Source organism: Lissotriton helveticus, chromosome 3_1, assembly GCF_964261635.1.
Source record: "Lissotriton helveticus chromosome 3_1, aLisHel1.1, whole genome shotgun sequence".
Lineage (NCBI taxonomy): Eukaryota > Metazoa > Chordata > Amphibia > Caudata > Salamandridae > Lissotriton > Lissotriton helveticus.
The window spans coordinates 1102209182-1102230497 of record NC_136061.1 but is presented as its reverse complement, the minus strand read 5'-3'; the positions used below and the strand labels follow the sequence as shown (position 1 = coordinate 1102230497).

General features: G+C 52.4%; 1 protein-coding gene across 15 annotated transcripts in view; it reads right to left on the bottom strand.

The window, feature by feature from the left end:
- The window catches only part of BAZ2B (bromodomain adjacent to zinc finger domain 2B), a 1221971-nt gene that overhangs the window by 270105 nt on the left and 930550 nt on the right, over positions 1 to 21316 (bottom strand). For all 15 annotated transcript variants that reach the window (XM_078681689.1, XM_078681691.1, XM_078681692.1 and 12 more), the window contains one exon: positions 19152 to 19307. In XM_078681689.1, coding sequence (XP_078537815.1) covers positions 19152 to 19307 — 156 coding nt within the window. The remainder of the gene's footprint in view (positions 1 to 19151; positions 19308 to 21316) is intronic.

The window sequence follows — 21316 nt, the reverse complement described above, 5'->3', positions numbered from 1 at the left end:
CTCCAGGATATTTAGGGAAGCGCAGGGTGGACTGCTGTGAATGCTCCGCAACCAAGGATTGGGAGATATAGAGCCTCCCTCTATGTTGACGGAGGTGGCCCCTCACTTGAACGGCTCGTCGACCAGTCTCTGGACTTAGGCGAGGACTGACGATACCGCAGTTTCTCAAAAAAAAACACCACCAGAAGTTTAATCAGATGGGGTCTCAATGCCTTCAAGCGAAGACGCTGACAGGAACCACACTCCTCAGAGTCATGGTTTTCGCCAAGGCACCACAAACAGTATGAGGATGTGTGTCACATCCCGTAGATGACATTGATACAGTCTCGCATAATGCCTTCTACGGATGCACGGACGTGCTATGGGGAAAAATTCCAGATCCAGACTTGGGTCTGGGGAAGACTCTAAAGTAAGGAATCTGCAGTCAGATGTCTCTATCAGATACTGTTTTTGGTGGATACACAAACTGCTTATTCCTCACTTTAGAATAGTTCCCAGGCACCCGACTGGATCCATAAGCTGTTTCATAGTGGTACACCTGGTTGCCAGTAGGAGGAGTCCTGTACCTTTGCGCTGACTCCACACCATCCCGGAAGTCAATCAATCAATCAGTCCATTTGTAGAGCGCACTACTCACCTGAAAGGGTCTCAAGGCGCGGGGCGGGCAGGGTTCCTGCTACTGCTCGACCAGCCAGGTCTTGAGAAGTCTCCTGAAGGTCAGCAGGTCCTGGTTTTGTCGTAGGCAGAAGGGGAGGGTGTTCGAAGTCTTGGCGGCGAGGTGGGAGAATGATCTGCCGCCGCCTGTCGCTCGCCGGATGCGGGGGCGAGGGCAGCAGAGCGAAGCTGGGGGTTCGGGTGCAGAAGGTGAGTCGTTCGTTGAGGTACACTGGTCCGGTGTTATGGAGTGCTTTGTGAGAGTGGGTGAGGAGTTTGAAGGTGATCTTCTTGTTGGCAGGGAGCCATGGAGGTCTTTCAGGTGGGCTGTGATGTGGTTGTGGCAGGGGATGTCGAGGATGAGGCGTGCAGAGGTGTTCTGCATGCGTTGTGGTCGTTTCTGGAGTTTGGCTGAGGTTCCCGTGAAGAGGGCTTTGCCGTAGTCCAGCCTTCTGCTGACGAGGGCCTGGGTAACCGTCCTTCTGGTTACGGTGGATCTTGCGGAGCAAGCGGAGGGTTTTGAAGCAGGAGGAGGAGATGGCATTGACTTACTGGGTCATTGAGAGCGATGAGTCCAGGATGACCCCCAGATTGTGTATGTGGTCAGTGGGCGTCGGTGCAGTTCCCAGTGCGGCCGGCCACCATGAGTCATCCCAGGCGGACGGGGTGGATCCGATGAGGAGGACCTCCGTCTTGTCCGAGTTCAGTTTCAGATGGCTGTTCTTCATCCATTCGGCGATGGCCTTCATTCCTTCGTGGAAGTTGGTTTTGGCGGTGGTGGGGGCCTTGGTGAGGGAGAGGATCAGCTAGGGGTCGTCGGCGTATGAGATGATGTCGAGGTTGTGCGACCGGACAATGTTGGTGAACAGTGCCATGTAGACGTTGAAGTGTGTCGACAGAGGAATGATCCTTGGGGTACACCGCAGATGATCTTGGTGTCTTTAGATCGGAATGGAGGGAGGCGGACATTCTCGCGGATCTCTGCGTTGTGGAAGCGTGTGCGTAGGGTGTGGTGGCAGACGGTGTCGAAGGCGGCCGAAAGGTCCAGGAGGATGAGGGCCGTGGTTTCTCCGTTGTTCAGCAGGGCCCTGATGTTGTGGTGGCGATGAGGGCTGTTTTGGTGCTGTGATTGCTGCGGACTCCTGATTGGGACGGGTCCAGGATGTTGTTCTTTTCGAGGAAGGAGGTCAATTGCCTGTTGACAATCTTCTCGATTACTTTCGCGGGGAACGGGAGTAGGTAGATGGGCCAGAAGTTCTTGAGGTCCTTGGGGTCCGCTTTGGGTTTCTTGAGTAAGATCTCAGCATGCTTTCAGCTCTCCGGGAAGGTGGCAGTCTCAAAGGAGTTGTTGATGATCTTCCGGTGATGAGGTGCGATGGTGGAGCTTGTTTTGCTGAAGATGTGGTGCGGGCAGGTGACTGATGGTGAGCTAGAGTGGATGGTGTTCATGATTTTGATGGTGTCGTCACCGTTGACGTGGTCCAGGAAAGCAGGTGGTTGATGTGGCTGGGGGGTGGTGAGTCTGAGGTGTTGGTATCTGTCAGGGGCCTGCGATATTGCGGTGGAAGAAGGTGGCTAGGGTGTCGCAGAGGTCTTGCGATGGCAGGATGTCGATGTTGGAGCAGGAGAGTTCCTTCAGGATGTTGAAGAGCTCTTTGCTGTTGTGTGCGTTGTTGTCAATGCGTTCTTTGCAGGAGGTCCTTTTGGCGGTTCGGATGAGTTGGTGGTGTCTACGGATGGCGCTCTTGTAGGTTGCAATGCTGTCCGGTGTCTGTTTGTGGTGCCACTTCTTCTCGAGCCTGCGGCAGGCCTGCTTGGATGCCTGGAGGTCGGCGGTGAACCAGGTGGCCTTTCTGTCAGTTCGTCTGTTAGAGAGTTTCTTGATCAGGGCGAGAGTGTTGGTGCAGTCGTCGATCCATTGCCTGAGGTTGCGGGCGGCAGTGTTGGTGTCAGTTGGTGGGTTTTGGGCGAGAGTGGTGTTTAGCTGGTCTTCAGTGACTTATCTCCAGCTGCGGCGGTGGGCCCGTTGTGTGTGGTGGTGGGGCGCGGTGGGCTTCTCGAAGGTGAAGTGGATGCAACAGTGGTCGGTCCAGTGGAGTTTGGTGGTGTGGCTGAAGGTGACGTTGTTGCTGGCGGAGAAGATGGGGTTGAGAGTGTGTCCGGCGGAGTGGGTGGGAGTCGTGACGAGCTGTTTGAGTCCGAGGTTGGAGAGGTTGTCGAGCAGTGTGGTGGAGTTGCTGTCGTTCGTGTTCTCGAGGTGAAAGTTCAGGTCTCCGAGGAGGATGTAGTCCGTGGACGCTAGGGCGTGCTTCATGACGAAGTTGGCTATGGAGTCCTGAACTGTGGCCGGGGGGGTCTGTAGATGAGAGTTCCTCCGAGGGTGGTGTTGGGGTTGATGTGGATCTGGAATTGCAGGTGTTCGGCGGTGCTGAGGGTATCGTTGGTGCTGGTCAAGATTCTTAGAGTGTTTCTGTGGACGATGGGGATTCGTCCTCCTGCTCCGTTGGTGCATTCCCTGCGGGTGATCTTGTAGCCATTAGATATGGCTATGGCGATGTCGGGTGCCGAGGAGGGGTTAATCCAGATCTCCGCCAGGAAGGTGACGTCCGGTAAGAAGGAGCCGAGTAGGTCCCAGAGCTTGATGGCGTGTTTGCCGGGGGAGCGGGTGTTGAGTAGTATGCATCGGAGGTTGTTGCGTCCTACCCCGGTGAACGTGGTGGTGCCTTGGAGGCTGGTCTAGCTGCAGTCCCGGCAGGAGCAGGGTCCTTGGGTGCGCTTTGGGGTGGCCCAGAAGCAGGTGTATGATCGGCCAGCGTTGAGTGTGTGGAGGGTGCTGGTGTCGTAGCGGAGATAGGCGTCATGGCGTTCGTGGGGGCCAGGGGGTCTGGCGCTGGGCGCGGTCCAGGCATGGACGGGCGTAGACTGGCTTGCCTTAGGCCGCACAGCGACCGCCATAAGAAGGTGAGGTGGGAGGGAAGAGCAGGTGGGAGGGAAGAGCAGCTGGGAGGCAGGAGCGGGCCACAATGGCGGGAAACGGGAGAGTAGAACGGGCGGAGTTTACAAGGCAGAAGGGCACAATAACAGTACAAAAGGAAATAAAAAGGAATGAAAACTGAATCCAGAGGAAACAAAATGCAGAATCACAACAGAAGGCAGACAGGAAAAAGGGGCGGAGCGAGTACCCAGATACCCACTGGGCCGCCAGGGATGAGGCGCAGGTGGTAGCCTGCGCATGGAGAAGGGCCTCGAACTCATGGCAGTAGCGAGCTCAGGGACACGGGCACAACAGGTGGTGCTGTGCGGCATGGAGAGCGACCTGCTTGGAACAGGGTCAAGGGTCGCTCTCCTCACCGTGCAACGGCCACCAAACGAAAGGGAGGTGGGAGGGAGGAGCAGCTGGGAGGCGGGAGCGGGATGAATGCCTGGAAGTGGTGGAGCAGATACGAGTGCTATCCTTGCGTGCTGTGTTTGTCCTCAGACATGGAGTGTGAACATTGTTGGTATCAGTGGGTTGAATACTAACTTAGGACATTTTAAATTGCTTAAAAGAAGCCAGTCAGTCCACAGAATGGGGGCAGAGCAAGGGAGGGGAGGAATCTGCAGTTAGAAATTGAGTACCAACCAGAAAGAGCATTATCAATGGTAAGTAACTTGTTTTCTAATGGAAACTTCTAACTGCAGATTCCTCACCCTTGAATGGATACCAAAGCAGTACCTCACGATCTAGAGGCTGTGTGGAGAAGGTTCAGACTAAAGAACAAGTTACTTACCTTCGGCAATGATGCATCTGTAACAAATATATGTTAGTTAGAGATTCCTTACCTTAGAATTACCCTCAGGTGTCGGACTGGATCCAGAGATTTATCTTTAGCAGTACCCCTGTGCGTCGGTAGGTGGCGTCGGTCGACTCCGAGTACGTTGTTTACGTCGTGGTCGCCGGAATGACATTGCAGTGTCTACTTAGACGCTGCCCCTTCGTGCTGACGTCAGTTCCGACACAACTTTACACGTCAGAAGCGCAGAGCCATGCAAGAAACTGACCACTGGTGCACATAACTAGGGCCCTGGAAGGGAGACCCTGTCCTTAGAAGTTAGTTTGCAGAATGGGGAGGATGGGTGGGGCGGTAAAGAATCTATAACTAACATTTGTCTCTTACAGATACCTTAGGTAAGTAACTTGTTCATATGAAAGAGATTGTGGTTATAGATTCCTTACCTTAGAATAGATACCCCAGCAATGCCAACCATGGAGGTGGGTCTACAAACTAAGTTCACACCAGAAAGTCCTGGAGAACAGAATGGCCAAAGTAGCCGTCTCTCTGGACTTGGCTGTCAAGGCAATAATGTTTGGTGAACATGTGCAAGGATGCCCACGTGGCTGCCTGACAGATGCCAAGGAGTGGGACTCCATGCCCCAAGGCAGTAGAAGCAGCCAGAGCCCTGGTGGAGTGGGCATGCAGCCCCACTGGGGCTTCCTTTTTCGCTGAGTAGTAGCAGATCTTAATGCATAGGATGGTGCGTTCCTGCACAGACCGACCATTCTTGGCCCCCACATATCCACCAAAAAGAGCTGATAGTCTATCGGGAAATCTTTTGTGCAGTCTAGATAGAAAGACAGCACACATTTTGGGTCCAGACGGTGGAGTCTCTCCTCCTTGGAAGGGTGCGGAGGTGGGAAGAAGGTAGGCAAAGTGATAAGTCGGTCCTATATGGAAAGAGGTAACCACTTTGGGAAGAAAAGAGGGCCTTGTTCGAAGGACTTTTGTCCTAATGAACAGCAAGAAAAGGAGGTTTTGAGGACAGAGCCTGAAGCTCACTCACTCTGCGAGCAGAGCTGATGGCGACAAGGAAGGCGATCTTCAGTTAGGAGTCTCATAGGACAGTTATGTAGCAGCTCAAAGGGAGCACAAATAAGGAATGTCAAGACAAGATTCAAGTCCCACCGGGGCATTATGAAAGGAGAAGGAGGAAACAGATGAGCAATGCCCTTTAGAAATCTATTTACAATAGGGGACTTAAAAAAGAGAAGGCTGATCAGGAAGTTGAAGAAAGACTGATATGGCTGAAAGGTAGCCTTTGAGCATGCCCAGGGTAGAGGCCTGCTGGGTAAAAGAAAGTATAATTAGGAGAACCTCAGAAAGAGGGTCAGAAAGGGGTTCCACAGCCTTTGCTGTGCACCATGACACAAAGTTGTTCCATCTACAGGCGTTTACCGTCTTAGTGGAGGGACGCCTGGCTGCCAAGATGATATTACAGACTTCAGGAGGAAGGTCAAAAGCTGTCAACTGTCGCCACTAAAACTCCACACAAGGAGGTGGAGGCTGGACAGGTTTGGGTGGAGGACCATCCCCTACTGCTGCGACAGAAGATCCTCCCGAAGAGGCAGTCATATCGGAGGATCGATTGCCATGTTCAAGAGCTCGGGGTTCCAGACTCTTCGTGGCCAGTCCGGAGCCACAGGAATTATTTGGGTCCAGTTGCGCTTGATCTTCTTCAGCACTCTGGGAAGGAGTGGTACAAGCGGAAAGGCGTACAGGAGGCCGCAGTTCCACTTGCAACGAAAAGCGTCACCAAGCGAGAGCCGCCTTGGAAATTCCAACGCACAGAATTACTGACATTGTCCATTGTCTTCTGTGTTGAACAGATCTTAACCAAGGCTCTCCCCACCGCTGAAAAAGACCTCGCACCACCTCCGAGTGAAGACTGCATTCGTGATCCACCAGGCACCGGCGTCTGAGTTTGTCTGCCCTGGCGTTCAGAGAACCTGCCAGGTGTTGAACCACCAGGGTCATGCCCTGATGTTCCAGCCATGTCCAGAGATGAAGAGCCTCTTCCCGTAGGGCCCACGACCCCACTCCACCCTGACTGTTGCAGTACCACATGGCAAGGGAAGGAATGCCTTCAGTGCAAGACGAATCGCCCGGAGTTCAGCAGGTTGATATGGAGCCCGGACTTCACCTGAGATCATTTGCCTCTGATCTTTGCCACTCCCAGCTGGACGCCCCATCCCAGGAGTGACGCATCTGTTGCCACTGTGAGGTCTGGTTGGGAAAGGGATCTGCCTCTGATTCAAGCTTGGTTCGTCAGCCACCACTGAAGTTGTTGCACAGTCCCCTCCAAGATCTGGACGTAGTCGGAAAGAATGCCTTGATGCTGCGCCCACTGGAACTTCAGGTCCCACTGCAGAGCTCGCGTATGCCATCTGGCATGATCCACCAGCAGGATGCAGGAGGCCATGAGGCCCAGTAGTCTCAGGGTCATTCTCACCAAAATCAGGGATAGAGGCTGAAACATCTGTGTCATAGCCTGAATAGCCCGGACTCGCTGCTCGAGAGGTAAGGCCTGAAACTGCACTGTGTCCAGAACCGTCTTGATGAAAGGAAGCGTTTGAGAGGGGGTCAGGTGTGACTTCGGCACGTTGATAGTGAAACCCAGTGAGTGCAGGAGGCCCGCTGTGGTCTGGGGGTGGGAGATGAAAGCCTGGGGCGATCGCGCCTTCAACAGGCAGTCGTCGAGCTAGGGGAAGACTGGAACCCCTAATCTGCGCAGAGGAGCAGCGACCACCGCCATCACTTTCGTGAACACCAGAGGGGCACTTCTAAGGCCAAAGGGGAGCACAGCAAACTGAAAATGCTTGTAGCCTACAACCGCCTACAGCCCCGTCCTTCCAACCCACAGGCAACGCCTGTGGGTTGGAAGGACGGGGTTATGAAAATATGTGTCCTGCAAGTCCAACGCTACCATCCAGTCTCCAGGGTCGAGGGCAGACAGGACCTGAGCCCACGTGAGCATCTTGAACTTCTCCATCCGGAGGAAGCAGTTGAGGGCCCTGAGGTCTAAGATAAGACACAGGCCTTTGTCCTTCTTGGGTCCCAGAAAGTATTGGGAGTAGCTACCACGACCTACTTCTAACACAGAGAACCTTTCAATAGCTCCCTTCTCCAAGAGAGCTGCAACTTCCTGGCAGAGAAGGGCCAAGTGATCCTCCGACATGCGATGGAAGGATGGTGGCATGGAGGGAGTAGTAGTCTCAAAGGGGAGGGAGTAGACCCTTTGGACTATCTGCAAAACCCACCTGTCCGATGTGATGGTCAACAAAAAGGTGAACGCCCATCAAAGGGCATGCCTAGTATAGTGGATTGGACATCCCCAGAGAAACCAGACATCCTCAACCAGGTAGCGCCTCAGGGCTACTGACATGGAAACAGTTCTGCCCAGTGAGTTGGCGGTATCCAGCCCACGTCTGATGATGAATTTGTCTGTGTCTCTACCCTCTGCCACTGCGCGGGTGAAAACGGTCAGGGCCTCCTCCGGGCACTGTGGCAGCACTTGTGCAATCGCATCCCACACTTTATGGGTATAACAGGCCAAGAGGCATGTGGTATTCACTGACCGCAGCACAAAGCTGGTGGAAGAAAACATCTTCCCAAGATGGTCCAGCTTCTTAGATTCCCTATCTGGGGGAGCACTAGTGAATGCAGCCTTAGCGGGCGGGTGTTGGGAGAGGAAAAGTGGGTTGCCCGGGGCCGAGCTGTGGCATCGGGCAATCATCCTGTCCACAGGAGCCCTTGTGGTGGGCTTAGACCAAGGACGTCCGTGAGGGCTTCATTAAAAGGCAGAAGGGGCTCCGAAGAGGCCCCCGCTGGTTGAAGCACCCCTGTCAGGAGGTTAGTCCTGACTGCCACCGTAGGAAGCTCCAGGCCCAAGGCCGCAGCCGCCCTACGCAACACCACTGCATATGACGTCCCCTCCTCTGTACCCACGGTAGGGGAAGAAAGCATGCCATGGTCTGGGGAGGTATCCAGACCACTGGCGTCACCTAGGTTCTCTCACCAGTCCGGCTCATCAAGTTGGTCAGCTAAAGGGTGCACTGACCCCACCCAGTCCTCCTCACGCTCCTCTGCCAGTCAGGCCTGAAAGGAACACCAGGGATGAACAGAGGCACAAAAGTGCCGTTCGGCGCCGGCGTTGGTCCAGCGCGTGTTCAATCGAGAGTGAGGCTGGGATCGGCGCTGGTCATGCGTGTCGTAGTTGGGATGGGTGTTGGGTAAAGTACAGTAAAGTCGATTGGCGCTGATCTGGATCCAGGCCTGTATCCTTGGAGACCGGTGGCATTGAAGTCCCAGGGCCCCCCAGCAGAATCCGCGGGGCCCGAAGGCACGCCAGCTGAGTTGGCTGCCCAAAGATGCCATGAAGCGCTTTGTAGAAAGCTCAAAGCTGGGCAGGGGCGCTCTGGCACCGGGAAAAGGGGGGAAGCTTGGAGCTGTCCCTGGAGCAGCCTCCGAAGAAAGAGCTGGAGAACAACGATGCTCCGGGTCACTTCGTCGCGTCAGCCAACCGACGGGGAGGAGCGAACAGTTGCTTCTTCACCCTTTCCTTGTGCTTAGACTTACCCTAAGATCGCGAACACTTGGATGATGAATGATGGTGGTGGCTCCAGGACCAGTCCTGAGACCTTCCTCTCGACCAAGACCTCGAGCGGCGTGGAGCCAACTCCAACAACTTTTGGGACCGCCCCCACAAAGACTTTGGATTCATGGTCCGACAGTCCGAGCACGATTTTGGGTCATGGTCGCGCTGCAGGTACCATAGGCACATGAGGTGGGGGTCCGTAATCGCCATCAAGCGGTTAAAGGCCTCGCACGGCTTGAAACCGGTTCGTCGATGGGACATCCCTTTTACACCAGGTGTCAGTAAGACTCAAAAAGAATTCGACAAAAGTAGAGAAAAAGTTAGTCAAAAACTGGCTAAGGGGCAGCTCTCTCCGGATCTGCACAAGGCTGGCGTGGAAACTGACGTCAGTGTTCAGGGCGGCGTCTAAGTAGACACCGTAAAGCCATTCCGGCGACCACGGTGCCAACGACGGATGTGGAATTGACCAACGCCGCCTATCAATGCGCAGTGGTACTGCTAAAGAAAAAATCTGCGGATCCAGTCTGACGCCTGGGGGTAATTCTAAAGTAAGGCATCTATAACTACAGTCTCTTTCAGACACATCTCTCCGGACCTGGCTGTCAAGGCACTAGTGCTTCATGAACTTATGAACCGAGCCCCATGCTGCAGCCTGTCAAAGAGGCACTCTGTTTGCCAATCCAATGGTAGCAGCCTCAGCCCTGGTGGAATGGACTCTTGGACCTTGCAGAGGTTGCTTTTTTGGCAATTACATAGCAGGTTTCACTGCACAGAAATATCCACCTCGAAGAGGTCATCTTCTACAGAGCCTTCCACTTCTTTGCTCCACAGAGCCCATTAAAACGTTGGTAGCCCACTCTATGGTCCTAGGTACAATCAATGTAAAAGCTTAAAGCCCTTTTGGGGTCTAACTGATGGAGCCTTATCTCCTTCGAGAATGCTGGCAGAGTGATTAATTGCCCAAAGTGGAAGGGAGTCAACATTTTTAATAACATGGCTACTAGACTCCTCGGCACCAATTTGCCCTGGAAAAAGGTGGTGCAAGGCACTTGTACAGCAGGACGTTCATTCATGGGACACATTGATGAAATCACCCTTAGGAAGACTGTCTTTAAGGTTAGGAGATGCAGTGAGAAACTATGCATCAGCTTAAAGGGCATAAGATGAATTTCTTTTAGACCAAGTTAAGGTTTCCAATGTGGAAACACAAATGGCTTGGTAGGACACACGTGTGTCAAATCTTTAATAAAACTCAATACAACATCACATGTAATTTGAATAAGGCTGGTTGTTCCCACAAACATAAAAATGCTGACACGGTTGACAAATAACCTTGATAGTGCCAACTGCAAGATCTTGCTGGGCTACACACAAGACAAAGGAATGTCAAGCAGCCTTGCTTGTAAGGGGTCAGTATTACAAACACCACATTAGTCCACAAATTTGACCTCGGGGCTGTCATAAATGGATTTAGTGGAAGGGCATATAGCTGAAAGGTTGGCTGAAAGGTTGGCATCCACCATTTCCGGTGGTAAATCAAGCAGTGTCAATTGCCACCTCCTAATCTAACTAAAAGTAGTTGTAGATTGCGTAAACTTGGTGGAGGACCCTGCTCAGACAAACTGTCCTCACAGTATGGCAGGTTGTGAGAACCTGCACTAACCTTCCCTTATTGGACAACAGTAAGGCTTCCAGAGCCAAATGAATGGACCGTAACTTGAGCAAATTTATGTGGAGCCAGCTCTTTGTTGGAAGCCACTTTCCCCCGATCGCCACCTCATCAGATGACCTCGCCAGGAGACACGTGTCCGTCACCACCTTCAACTCTAGGTGGTGGAGGGAGAGGTGCCTGCTGCTCGACTGATTGTGTTCAAGCAGCCACCAATGCAAATCTCAAGCCATTTTCTCAGAGACCTGCATAGCGTTGACTGGACTGCCTTGATGCTGGGCACACTGGATCTTAAAATGTCATTCAACAGCATTCATGTGCCATCTGGCATAGCTGGCAGGCTAAGAGACAAAGAAGCCTCAGAGTTGTTCTCACCATGATCCAGGACAGAGTCTGACACATCTGTATCACAGCCCGAATGTCCTGGAACTACTAAGATGGAAGGAAAGCCCAGATCTCCACTGTGCCCAGGACCTCCCCAATTAATGGAATCCTCTGTGAAGGAATCAGGTGTGACTTTGGCGTGCTGCTCATATATGTCTGACTTTTGTTCAATATATCAGCCTGCAAAGTAAGACAAGGGATGCCTTCATAGGCTAATGCTATTATTACTTGAAAAGCTAGATAAGGTATAGTATTAAATTAACAATGATGGCCAGGGAAACGTGATAAAGCACCGACTCATGTAGTTATAATTAAGTATAAAGACACAAACGAACAAGTTTACATATGCCCACCTCAGAGTATGGTTTGCCGCCACTAAACCTCAAATAATAAATTATAGCATTTAAACAGGGTACATGGCATGCATGCCTAGCAATGACGATATAGAGCGAGAGGAGATCTTGAGTTTTCTTTACCCTTTATTTCAATAGTTTTAGATTCCAAGAAACAAGTAGTAGTTAAATAGATCAGCCAACGCGTTTCACCCGTTGCGGGTTCCTTCAGGGCAACCAAGCCTTTGGAATACTTCCAAAACGTAGATAGGTCAAATTTTTGTAGAAAATACAGAAGCAAGAAGTAGGGCTCGGTGTATATTAGACAAAGAAGATTGTCCTTATTAAAAACCAATCCAGTTCTTGACAAAATTAAAACGAATAAAGGTAATTGAACGTCATAAACAAATGCACATATATGCAAAACGTGCTGGTTTTCAGAACAGAACCTGTCGCACAAGTTACTACTTGTGTAACGATATATCTGTAAGAGACATTAGTTAGTGATAGATTCCTTACCTTAGAATATCCCCAGGCGTCAGACTGGATCCGGAAATTTTTGCGTAGCAATACCCCTGCGCGTCGGTAGGCGTCGTCTGCGGCTCCGCGTGTGTAGTCGGCGTTGTTAGCGCCGGAATGACGTCGTCGGAGTACTTAGACGCCGCCCATGCGCGCTGACGTCAGTTCTGAAACACAGCTTTTCCGCGCCAGATACGCAGAGCCATGATAGAACCAACACTGGTGCCAAGAAACTAGGGCCCTGAAAGGGGATGACCTTAACCCTAGATATCGGTTCGCAGAACGGGGAGGATGGGTGGGTCGGTAAGGAATCTATCACTAACTAATGTCTCTTACAGATATATCGTTACACAAGTAGTAACTTGTGCATCTGAAAGAGACACGTTAGTGATAGATTCCTTACCTTAGAATAGATACCCAAGCAATACCAACCCCGGTGGTGGGTCTGCGAACCAATAATCACACCAGAAAGTCCTGGAGGACGGAACGGCCAAAGAAGCCATCCCTCCGGACTTGACTGTCCAGGCAGTAGTGTCGTGCGAACGTGTGCAGCGAGGCCCACGTAGCTGCCTGGCAAATGTCCTGTAAGGGCACTCCCCGGCCCAGGGCAGTTGTAGTCGCCGTGGCCCGAGTGGAATGGGCCCTCAAACCAACAGGGGGCTCCTTCTTAGCCATGGAGTAACATGCCTGGATACACAAGATGATCCACCGGGAGATGGTCCGCTTGTGTACCGCCGTCCCCTTCTTAGCACCCACGTAGCCAACAAAGAGTTGGTCATCCACCCGGAACTGGCGTGTGCGATCCAAATAGAATGAGAGCGCACGTTTTGGGTCCAGACGGTGGAGCCAATCTTCCTCTTTAGAGGGATGCGGAGGCGGAAAGAAGGTTGGCAAGGTGATGGACTGCCCAATGTGGAAGGCTGAGACAACCTTGGGCAGGAAAGATGGCTTGGTACGCAACACAACCTTGTCCGGATGGACAGAAAGGAAAGGTGGAGTACAAGAAAGGGCCTGGAGCTCACTCACTCTCCTGGCAGAGGTGATGGCAACCAGGAAAGCAGTCTTTAGAGTCAGAAGACGAAGAGGACAGTTGTGAAGTGGCTCAAAGGGAGCGCACATCAGGAAGGTAAGAACAAGGTTCAAGTCCCACTGGGGCATCACGAAGGGAACAGGAGGGAACAGGTGCGTGATGCCCTTAAGAAAACGATTTACAATAGGGGACTTGAACAAAGAAGGCTGATCAGGTAGCCTTAAGAAGGCAGAAAGGGCAGAAAGGTAGCCCTTGACAGTGCCCAGAGCAGAGCCCTGCTGGGCAAGAGAAAGAAGGAAGAGGAGAACTTCAGAAAGGGGGGCAGAGAGTGGATCCACAGCCTTTGCTGTGCACCATGCAACAAATCTGTTCCACCTGCAGGCGTATACCGACTTTGTGGAGGGACGCCTGGCTGCCAGAATGACATTACAGACTTCGGGAGGCAAGTCAAATGGCCTCAACTGTCGCCGCTCAATCTCCAAGCTTGTAGGTGGAGACTGGACAGGTTCGGGTGGAGGACCGTCCCCTGCTGCTGCGACAGAAGGTCCTCCCGATGGGGCAGACGAATCGGGGGATCTACTGACATGCTGAGTAGCTCGGGATACCAGTATCTTCGTGCCCAGCCCGGAGCCACAAGGATAACCTGGGCCCGGTCGCGCCTGATCTTCTTCAGCACTCTGGGCAGAAGTGGTATAGGCGGAAAGGCGTACAACAGACCGCAACTCCACTCGTGACGAAAAGCGCCTCCGAACGAGTGCCGCCTTGGAAATTCCAACGCGCAGAATTGATGACATTGCGCGTTCTCTTCGGTGGCGAATAGATCTAACCAAGGCTCTCCCCATTGCTGAAAGAGGCCTTGCGCCACGTCCGAGTTCAGACGCCATTCGTGATCCATCATGCACCGACGGCTGAGTTTGTCCGCACTGGCATTCAGAGAACCTGCCAGGTGTTGAAACACCAGGGTCACGCCCTGATGTTCCAGCCACTGCCAGAGGCGCAGAGCCTCCTGGCATAGGGTTCACGACCCCACCCCGCCCTGTTTGTTGCAGTACCACATGGCGGTGGTGTTGTCCGTGACCACCTGCACTACACTCCCCCGGACAGAGGGGAGGAATGCCTTCAGTGCTAGACGAATCGCCCGTAACTCCAACAGGTTGATGTGGAGCCGGGCCTCCGCCGGAGACCAGAGTCCTCTGATCTCCGCCTCTCCCATGTGGCCACCCCAGCCCTGGAGGGACGAGTCCGTCACAACTACGTGCTCCGGGTGGGGTAGGGAGAGGGACCTGCCACTGACCCAATCGCGGTCCGTGAGCCACCACTGCAACTGTCTTGCAGTGCCCTCCGAGATCAAGACGTGATCGGACAAGTTGCCCTGATGCTGGGCCCACTGAAACTTCAGGTCCCACTGCAGAGCCCGCATCCGCCACCGGGCGTGACGCACCAGAAGGATGCAGGAGGCCATCAGCCCCAGAAGCCGCAGCGTCAACCTGACCGAGACTCGGGATAAAGGCTGAAAGATGGGAATCAGAGCCTGAATATCCCGAACCCGCTGTTCGGGAGGGTAAACCCGAAACTGCGCCGAGTCTAGAACCGCTCCGATGAAGAGGAGCTTCTGAGAGGGACACAGGTGCGACTTCGGCACATTGATGGAGAACCCCAGCAAATGCAGGAGGTCGGCCGTAGTCTGGAGGTGGCTGACGACTGTTTGGGGCGAGCCCGCCTTCAACAACTAGTCGTCGAGGTAGGGGAAGACTGACACCCCTAACCTGCGCAGATGAGCTGCGACCACCGCCATCACCTTGGTGAACACCCGTGGGGTGCTGGTAAGGCCAAAGGGGAGCACGGTAAACTGAAAGTGCTCGTGGCCTACCGTGAACCGCAGGTAACGCCGGTGGGCCGGCAGGACGGGGATGTGAAAATAAGCGTCCTGCAAGTCCAACGCTACCATCCAGTCTCCGGGGTCCAGGGCAGCTAAGACCTGAACCAAAGTCAGCATCTTGAACTTCTCTTGACGGAGGAAGCCGTTGACGTTCAGTAGGTCCAAGATCGGGCGCAGGCCCCCCTTGCCCTTCTTGGGCACAAGAAAGTAGTGGGAGTAACATCCACACCCTACTTCTGGCCCAGGAACGCGCTCGATGGCCCCCTTGGCCAAGAGGGCCGTGACTTCCTCTTGCAGAAGTTGCAAGTGATCCCCCGACACGCGGTGGAATTGTGGTGGCATGGCTGGAGGGGTCGCCTCGAAGGGGAGGGAGTAGCCCCTTCGGACGATTTGCAGCACCCACTTGTCCGATGTGTCATTGCGCCAGTGGAAGTGGTGATGGCGAACCCTGCCTCCCACAGGCGTCACATGGGCCTGAAAGCTCGGACTAGGAAGGTTTGGAGGCAGGTGCTGCGGAGGGAGGTGTGGACTGGCCTCGCCGCTGACCCCGACCGCCGCGGCGGTTTCCACGGCCGCCACCGCGCTGCTGTGTATTCTGCGGTGCGTGGCTGGCAGCACGTGTGGGGACGCCCCTTCCGTGGCCACGAAAGGAGCGAAAGGCACCCGATTGCTGGCGCGTGGTCGAGAGACCTAAGGACTTGGCCGTAGCCCTGGAGTCCTTAAAGCGCTCCAGCGCATGGTCTGCCTTGTCGCCAAAAAGGCGACGGCCATCGAACGGCATATCCAGGAGGGTGGCCTGGACATCGGCCGAGAAATTGGCGGACCTCAACCAGGCGTGGCGTCGTACCGCCACCGTCGTTGCCATCGCCCTGTCCAGTGAGTCCGTGGTATCCAGTCCACACCAGATAGAGTATCGTGCCGCATCTCGACCCTCCACAAGGGCTTGGGCGAGTTTAGCCCGGACCTCCACCAGGCATTGTGGCAGCACGTCCGCGACCGTGTCCCACAGGGTGTGGGTGTAGCGGCCCAAGAGACACGCGGTGTTGACAGACCGCAGCCCCAAACTCAGGGACGAGAACACTTTCTTTCCGAACTGTTCGTATCTATCTCTTGGATTCCCGATCGGGCGGGGCCGTCGGGAATGCGGTCTGGGAAGTGGAGGCCTGGAGAACCAGGCTCTCGGGGGTGGGGTGGGTGGACAAAAAGCAAGGGTCGCCCGGGGCCGGGCGGTAGCGTCTGGCCACGTTTCTATCCACAGGCGTACCTGTGGCGGGCTTGGACCAAGTGCCCACAAGAACGTCACATAGGGCTTCATTAAACGGCAGCAGTGGCTCGCTGGAGCTTGCCTGCGGTTTAAGAACCTCAGTGAGGAGGTTAGTCCTCACGGCCGCGACGGGGAGCTCCAGGCCCAAGGCCTTGGCTGCCCTCATCAACACTACGCTGTAAGCAGCCCCCTCCTCCGTAGCCACGGTGGGAGGGGAGACAAATCCAGTGTCTGGCGAGGTGTCAATACCACTGGCCTCCCCAAGCTCATATGTCCAGTCCTCTTGTGACTGGCAATCCTGTGCCAGAGGGTCCTCAGACCCCTCCCAATCACCTCCGTCATCAGTCTCCTGTAACCCAGGGTCAACAGACTGGACCTCCTCATGGAAATAGAAATCTCCAAAGGCCGTCGGAAGCGGCGCCCAACGGCGCCGTTCCGGCGCCAGAGTCGGACCGAAGGGAAGATTGGGGACGGCGTCCACAATGGGCGCCGGGGGCGACACCCTCGGTGCCGGCGCCGGTGAGGTCGACCGGCGACGACCCGGATCCGGAAGCGGGTCCGGTGAGGTCCCGCGGCGCCGGGACCGAAGTCGCCGGCGGCGCCGGGGCCGAAGCACCCGGCGGCGTCGGGGCCGAAGCACCCGGCGGCGTCGGGGCCGAAGCGCCCGACCCGCTAGGGCCTCCAGCCGGGACCGCTGGGCCCGGAGGCACCGTGGGGCCCGGCCGAGGAGGGAGGGACTTCATGGCCATGAGGTACCGCTCGACCTCCTCCGGCGTCACGCCGTGCCCAGGGACCCGAAGGTGTGGGGCAGGCGGCGACGCTTGCGACTCTCGCGGAGCCGCGTGGGCGGTGTCGCCCGAACCCCTGGCCGCATCGTGCGAGCGTCGGGGTGGGTCGGAGGAGCGATGATGCCGCTCCGACCTCTCATGCCTCTTACCTGAGGACTTGGATCCCGACGACCGATGTCCACTCCCAGAGCTGCGAGGACTCCGACCCCGCGACCGGTCCCTCGACCTCCCGTGGGACCGGGACCTGGAACGGCGCAGGGCCGACTGCCGGAGCTCGAGTCGCTTGCGCGACCGCTCCCGCCTAGCCTTCGACGTCAGGGCCCGGCAGTCGGAGCAGGTGTGGTCGTTGTGGTCGAGGCCTAAGCACTTCAGGCACCGGCAATGGGGGTCCGTAACCGACATCAGTCGGTCGCACTTCGAACAGGGCTTGAACCCGGGCATCCCTACCGGCACCGATAGAGTCGAGGACTCAAGTAAGAAAGGATCGAAAAAGATCAAAACGTTTTGTCAAAAAATGACTAGGGGTAGAGCTTCTCCGGATCTGCGCTAGCTGGCGCGGAAAAAAGAAGAACTGACGTCAGCGCGCATGGGCGGCGTCTAAGTACTCCGACGACGTCATTCCGGCGCTAACGACGCCGACGACGGACGCGGAGCCGCAGACGACGCCTACCGACGCGCAGGGGTATTGCTACGCAAATATTTCCGGATCCAGTCTGACGCCTGGGGATATTCTAAGGTAAGGAATCTATCACTAACGTGTCTCTTTCAGATCCGGCTTTTAGTCCGACCTGCACAGCGGAGGTGAATGTGAAGCCATCCTCCACCTCTCATTAATTGCCCTTCAAATCTGCGGATGATCCGTGTACGGCATTTACAAACTAAGCAAGTAGTCGTCCAACCACTTGCTTAATTTGTGGATGCCATACACGGAACACCCGACGTTCAATTACCTTTATTCGTTTTAATTTTGTCAAGAACTGGATTGGTTCTTAATAAGGACAATCTTCTTCGTCTAATATACAGCAAGCACTACTTCATGCGTCTGTATTTTCTACAAAAATAGGACCGATCTAAGTTTTGGAAGTATTGCACAGGCTTGGGTGCCCTGAAGTAGCCCGCAATGGGTGAAACACGTTGGCTGTATCTATTTAACTACACTTGTTTCTTGGAATCTAAAACTATTGAAATAAAGGATAAAGAAAACTCAAGATCTCCTCTCGCTCTATGTCGTCATTGCTAACCATTCATGCCATGTACCCTGTTTAAATGCTTACATTGCCTCTCAGATTCTTTTGGTGTAAGGTTTAGTATTACCTTGGGTTAACCAATTAAAAAATTTCACACTTAAGTAGTTGTCCATTACATTGGAGATACTTGCATATTGCCAGTCTTCACATTGTGCCAGTGTGTAAAACATGCCTGCTTGCCCCCGACCTTACCAAACTAAGAGAGCTGGATCTACCTCCAAGTATGGGTGACACTTGCTATAAGCTTTCACCCAAAGGAAAGTTCTGTCAGGTCTTCAAGGTGGCACAGTGAGAAGATAAGTGGCTGGGAAAATTGATATCCTAAATAACTCCTGAAAAGTTATCTATAAATCTTATCACATTTTGACTGATGTTCCTGGACCAGTATGTTTAAAAGACAGAGCTGTACAATTGTGCTCCAAATATGTTCTGTGGGAGACTGTCATCCCCATTTGAAATATTTTTTCAATCCTTTAAGAAATGGCATGTGTTTACAGTAAGTGCTTTAAAACTGGCACTGGCTTTTTACAGAAAAACATTTGGAGAAGAACTTTAACTCCCTTTATAAAGAGATGTTCATACATTCTCATATTTTACCTAAGTTACTTGGTTGATGGGTTTTTTACACTGCACAGCCTGGCAATGGTTGTCTCAAACAAAATTCCTTGGTTAAGACCACATACCTTCCTATAATGAACTAAATATTTGTTTTGAACCCCACTGTTCTTAACAATTCATTTTTTGGGAGCTGTAGTTAGCGGTCAATGCGACCCTTGATCAAAAACCACAACATATATATTGGCCTTCTCCACCCAGGAAAATGTTTATGGTAACCTCTGCTCCAAGACAATGTTCATTCAATCATTTTGTGTCAAACTAGGGTATTCTGAAGATAAAAAATACTGTAGATTACAGACTGACAGAAAAGGCGATGTGTGCACAGAAACACACATGGCACAGTAACATAACATACCATCTCTATTCCTAAAGCAGGCATGTGTAATATATTCCAGATGTTTCTGTATCTGCTTCTGCAACGACTTTTCTCTGATACCGCGGTGATGTAGAACTTTAAGTAAAGCCTTTAGTTCCTCTGGATCACTAATTCTCCACCATCCAAACTGCATCTCTAGTGACAAAATTAAGACAGGTATTTCAATTACAATATTTTAAAGCAAAAAAAAAAAAAAGACAACACTAAAGAAAATATCAATTATTCAGCAAACATTCAATATATATTCATAACTTTCTTTCAATGGGCACTGTCAGTAGGATTAACTGAACAATATTACGCTAACTCAAATGAATGAACAAAAAAGAAAGAAGCAACCACCTAGGTCACGTGACCTCCTTACACATAAAGCCAGGTTAAGTTCAGTACGATATCTCACTCAGTCAATAATTTGCTACTGATTTGTGTATTTGTAATTTGAATGTCAGGGGCCCTTCATCCTGGGAAGTATCTCTCTCAGCCCTTCACCCTTATAAGGACGATAAAATGAGAATAACTGAGTTGGATAATAAAACCATCTGTTAATAATAGCAATATGAAATTGCAAAACTTTGGTAGCAAACGCTATATAATATTACCTCTACAACCATTAATTACAATGCCTTTCAAAATTTCAGTGGGAATGTCACTGAACTGTGAGGAGATATTTGGATGTTGGTAATGGAAGCATAGAGACATACCAAAGTTGCACACAAGTAACCTTTACATCTGGATCTATTGCACCAATGTGATGCAACATATCACTTATCTGAGAATGCAGGTAGGAAATGAAAATCATAGCCTCTAACTAGCATTCAACAAGAGATGGTGAATGTCCCATATTAACTATTCTACATCTCAGAATACTGCTGCCTTAGCGCAGGTAGAATGGCAAACAATCCTCTTAGATAGACATAGCAATTAGAAATTTAAAAAAACATTAATTTGGACAGTAAAAATCCTGAAAACATATCCACTAAGGAACACAAAAGAAAAGTTACTTTAGTATGATTCCATAAGAGCAGCGCAAAGTTGGTGCAATGAAATATGTAGATGCTTTTCCTGCATAGCTGTGCACATCCACCAGTTATCTGATTGACAAGGATAAAGTTATCCTTGTCACGACAGGTCCATAACCCACGTGATGTTAATACTTACGGCATCAAGTGATTATGGTCAGATTTACCGTTTTTTTCCGTGGGAGTGTCTAAGTACAGATCCCAACATAATGTTATCAGGCTACAAAGAAAGACCCAGTACCATGTTCTGTTGTTTTTCACTATAGGGTTCAGAAGAAAACAAGTTACTTACCTGTAACTACAGTTATCCAGTATTGGTATCGTTCCTATATTCACATGCCTGAATCATTCCCCGTTGCCAAGGCGGGAGTCCCACGGTAAAATACAAAAGCAGTACCTAAGTAAATAATAGCAGTAGGCTAAAAGCAGGCCAAAAGGCCTCAAACTTAGTAGCCTATCTACATCATTATATGAAAAGAACTAAAGTACGAGTTACTTACCTTCGGTTATGATGTATCTGGTAGAGAAGTTTCTAGCCGCAGATTCCTTCACGTAGAATTTTCCCCAGGCGTAAGACTGGAACCGGAAACTTTTTGCCACAGCATCCCTGCGCACCAGGGGCGGGGCGACATCACGCGACTCCGCTCAGGCGTCGTCTGCGTACATGACGTCAGTGAGGTCACATAAGCCCCACTCCGGCGCGCCTACATCAGTTTTCTTCAGAGAACTTTTCCGCACCACAACACGGAGCCACCAAACAAAAACTGTGGGAGCGTGGGAACAGTGTGTGAAACAGTATACAAAAAAGAAACCCCATAAGAGCAGTGCAACACAGGAGTGTCCAAGGGCAGAGAGAGAGAAAAAGAGCAGAGCCGTGAGCAGCCACCCTGCCAATACACAGACAGCAATCCCCCAACCTCACCCCCAGAGACAGGGAACCTGCATAAGCCATGACACATTCAGCAGGCCTACAACCACACCCCGAAACAAGGAAGGGGAGACCGACCCAACAGGCAGGAACAACCAACCTCCAACCACCCCAGTCTAGAGGGCATCCACGCCCCAAAAACAATGGAAGGCACGACCAGAGGGCCCCAACTCGGAGGCGGTAGAGGGGCCAGGATCCTA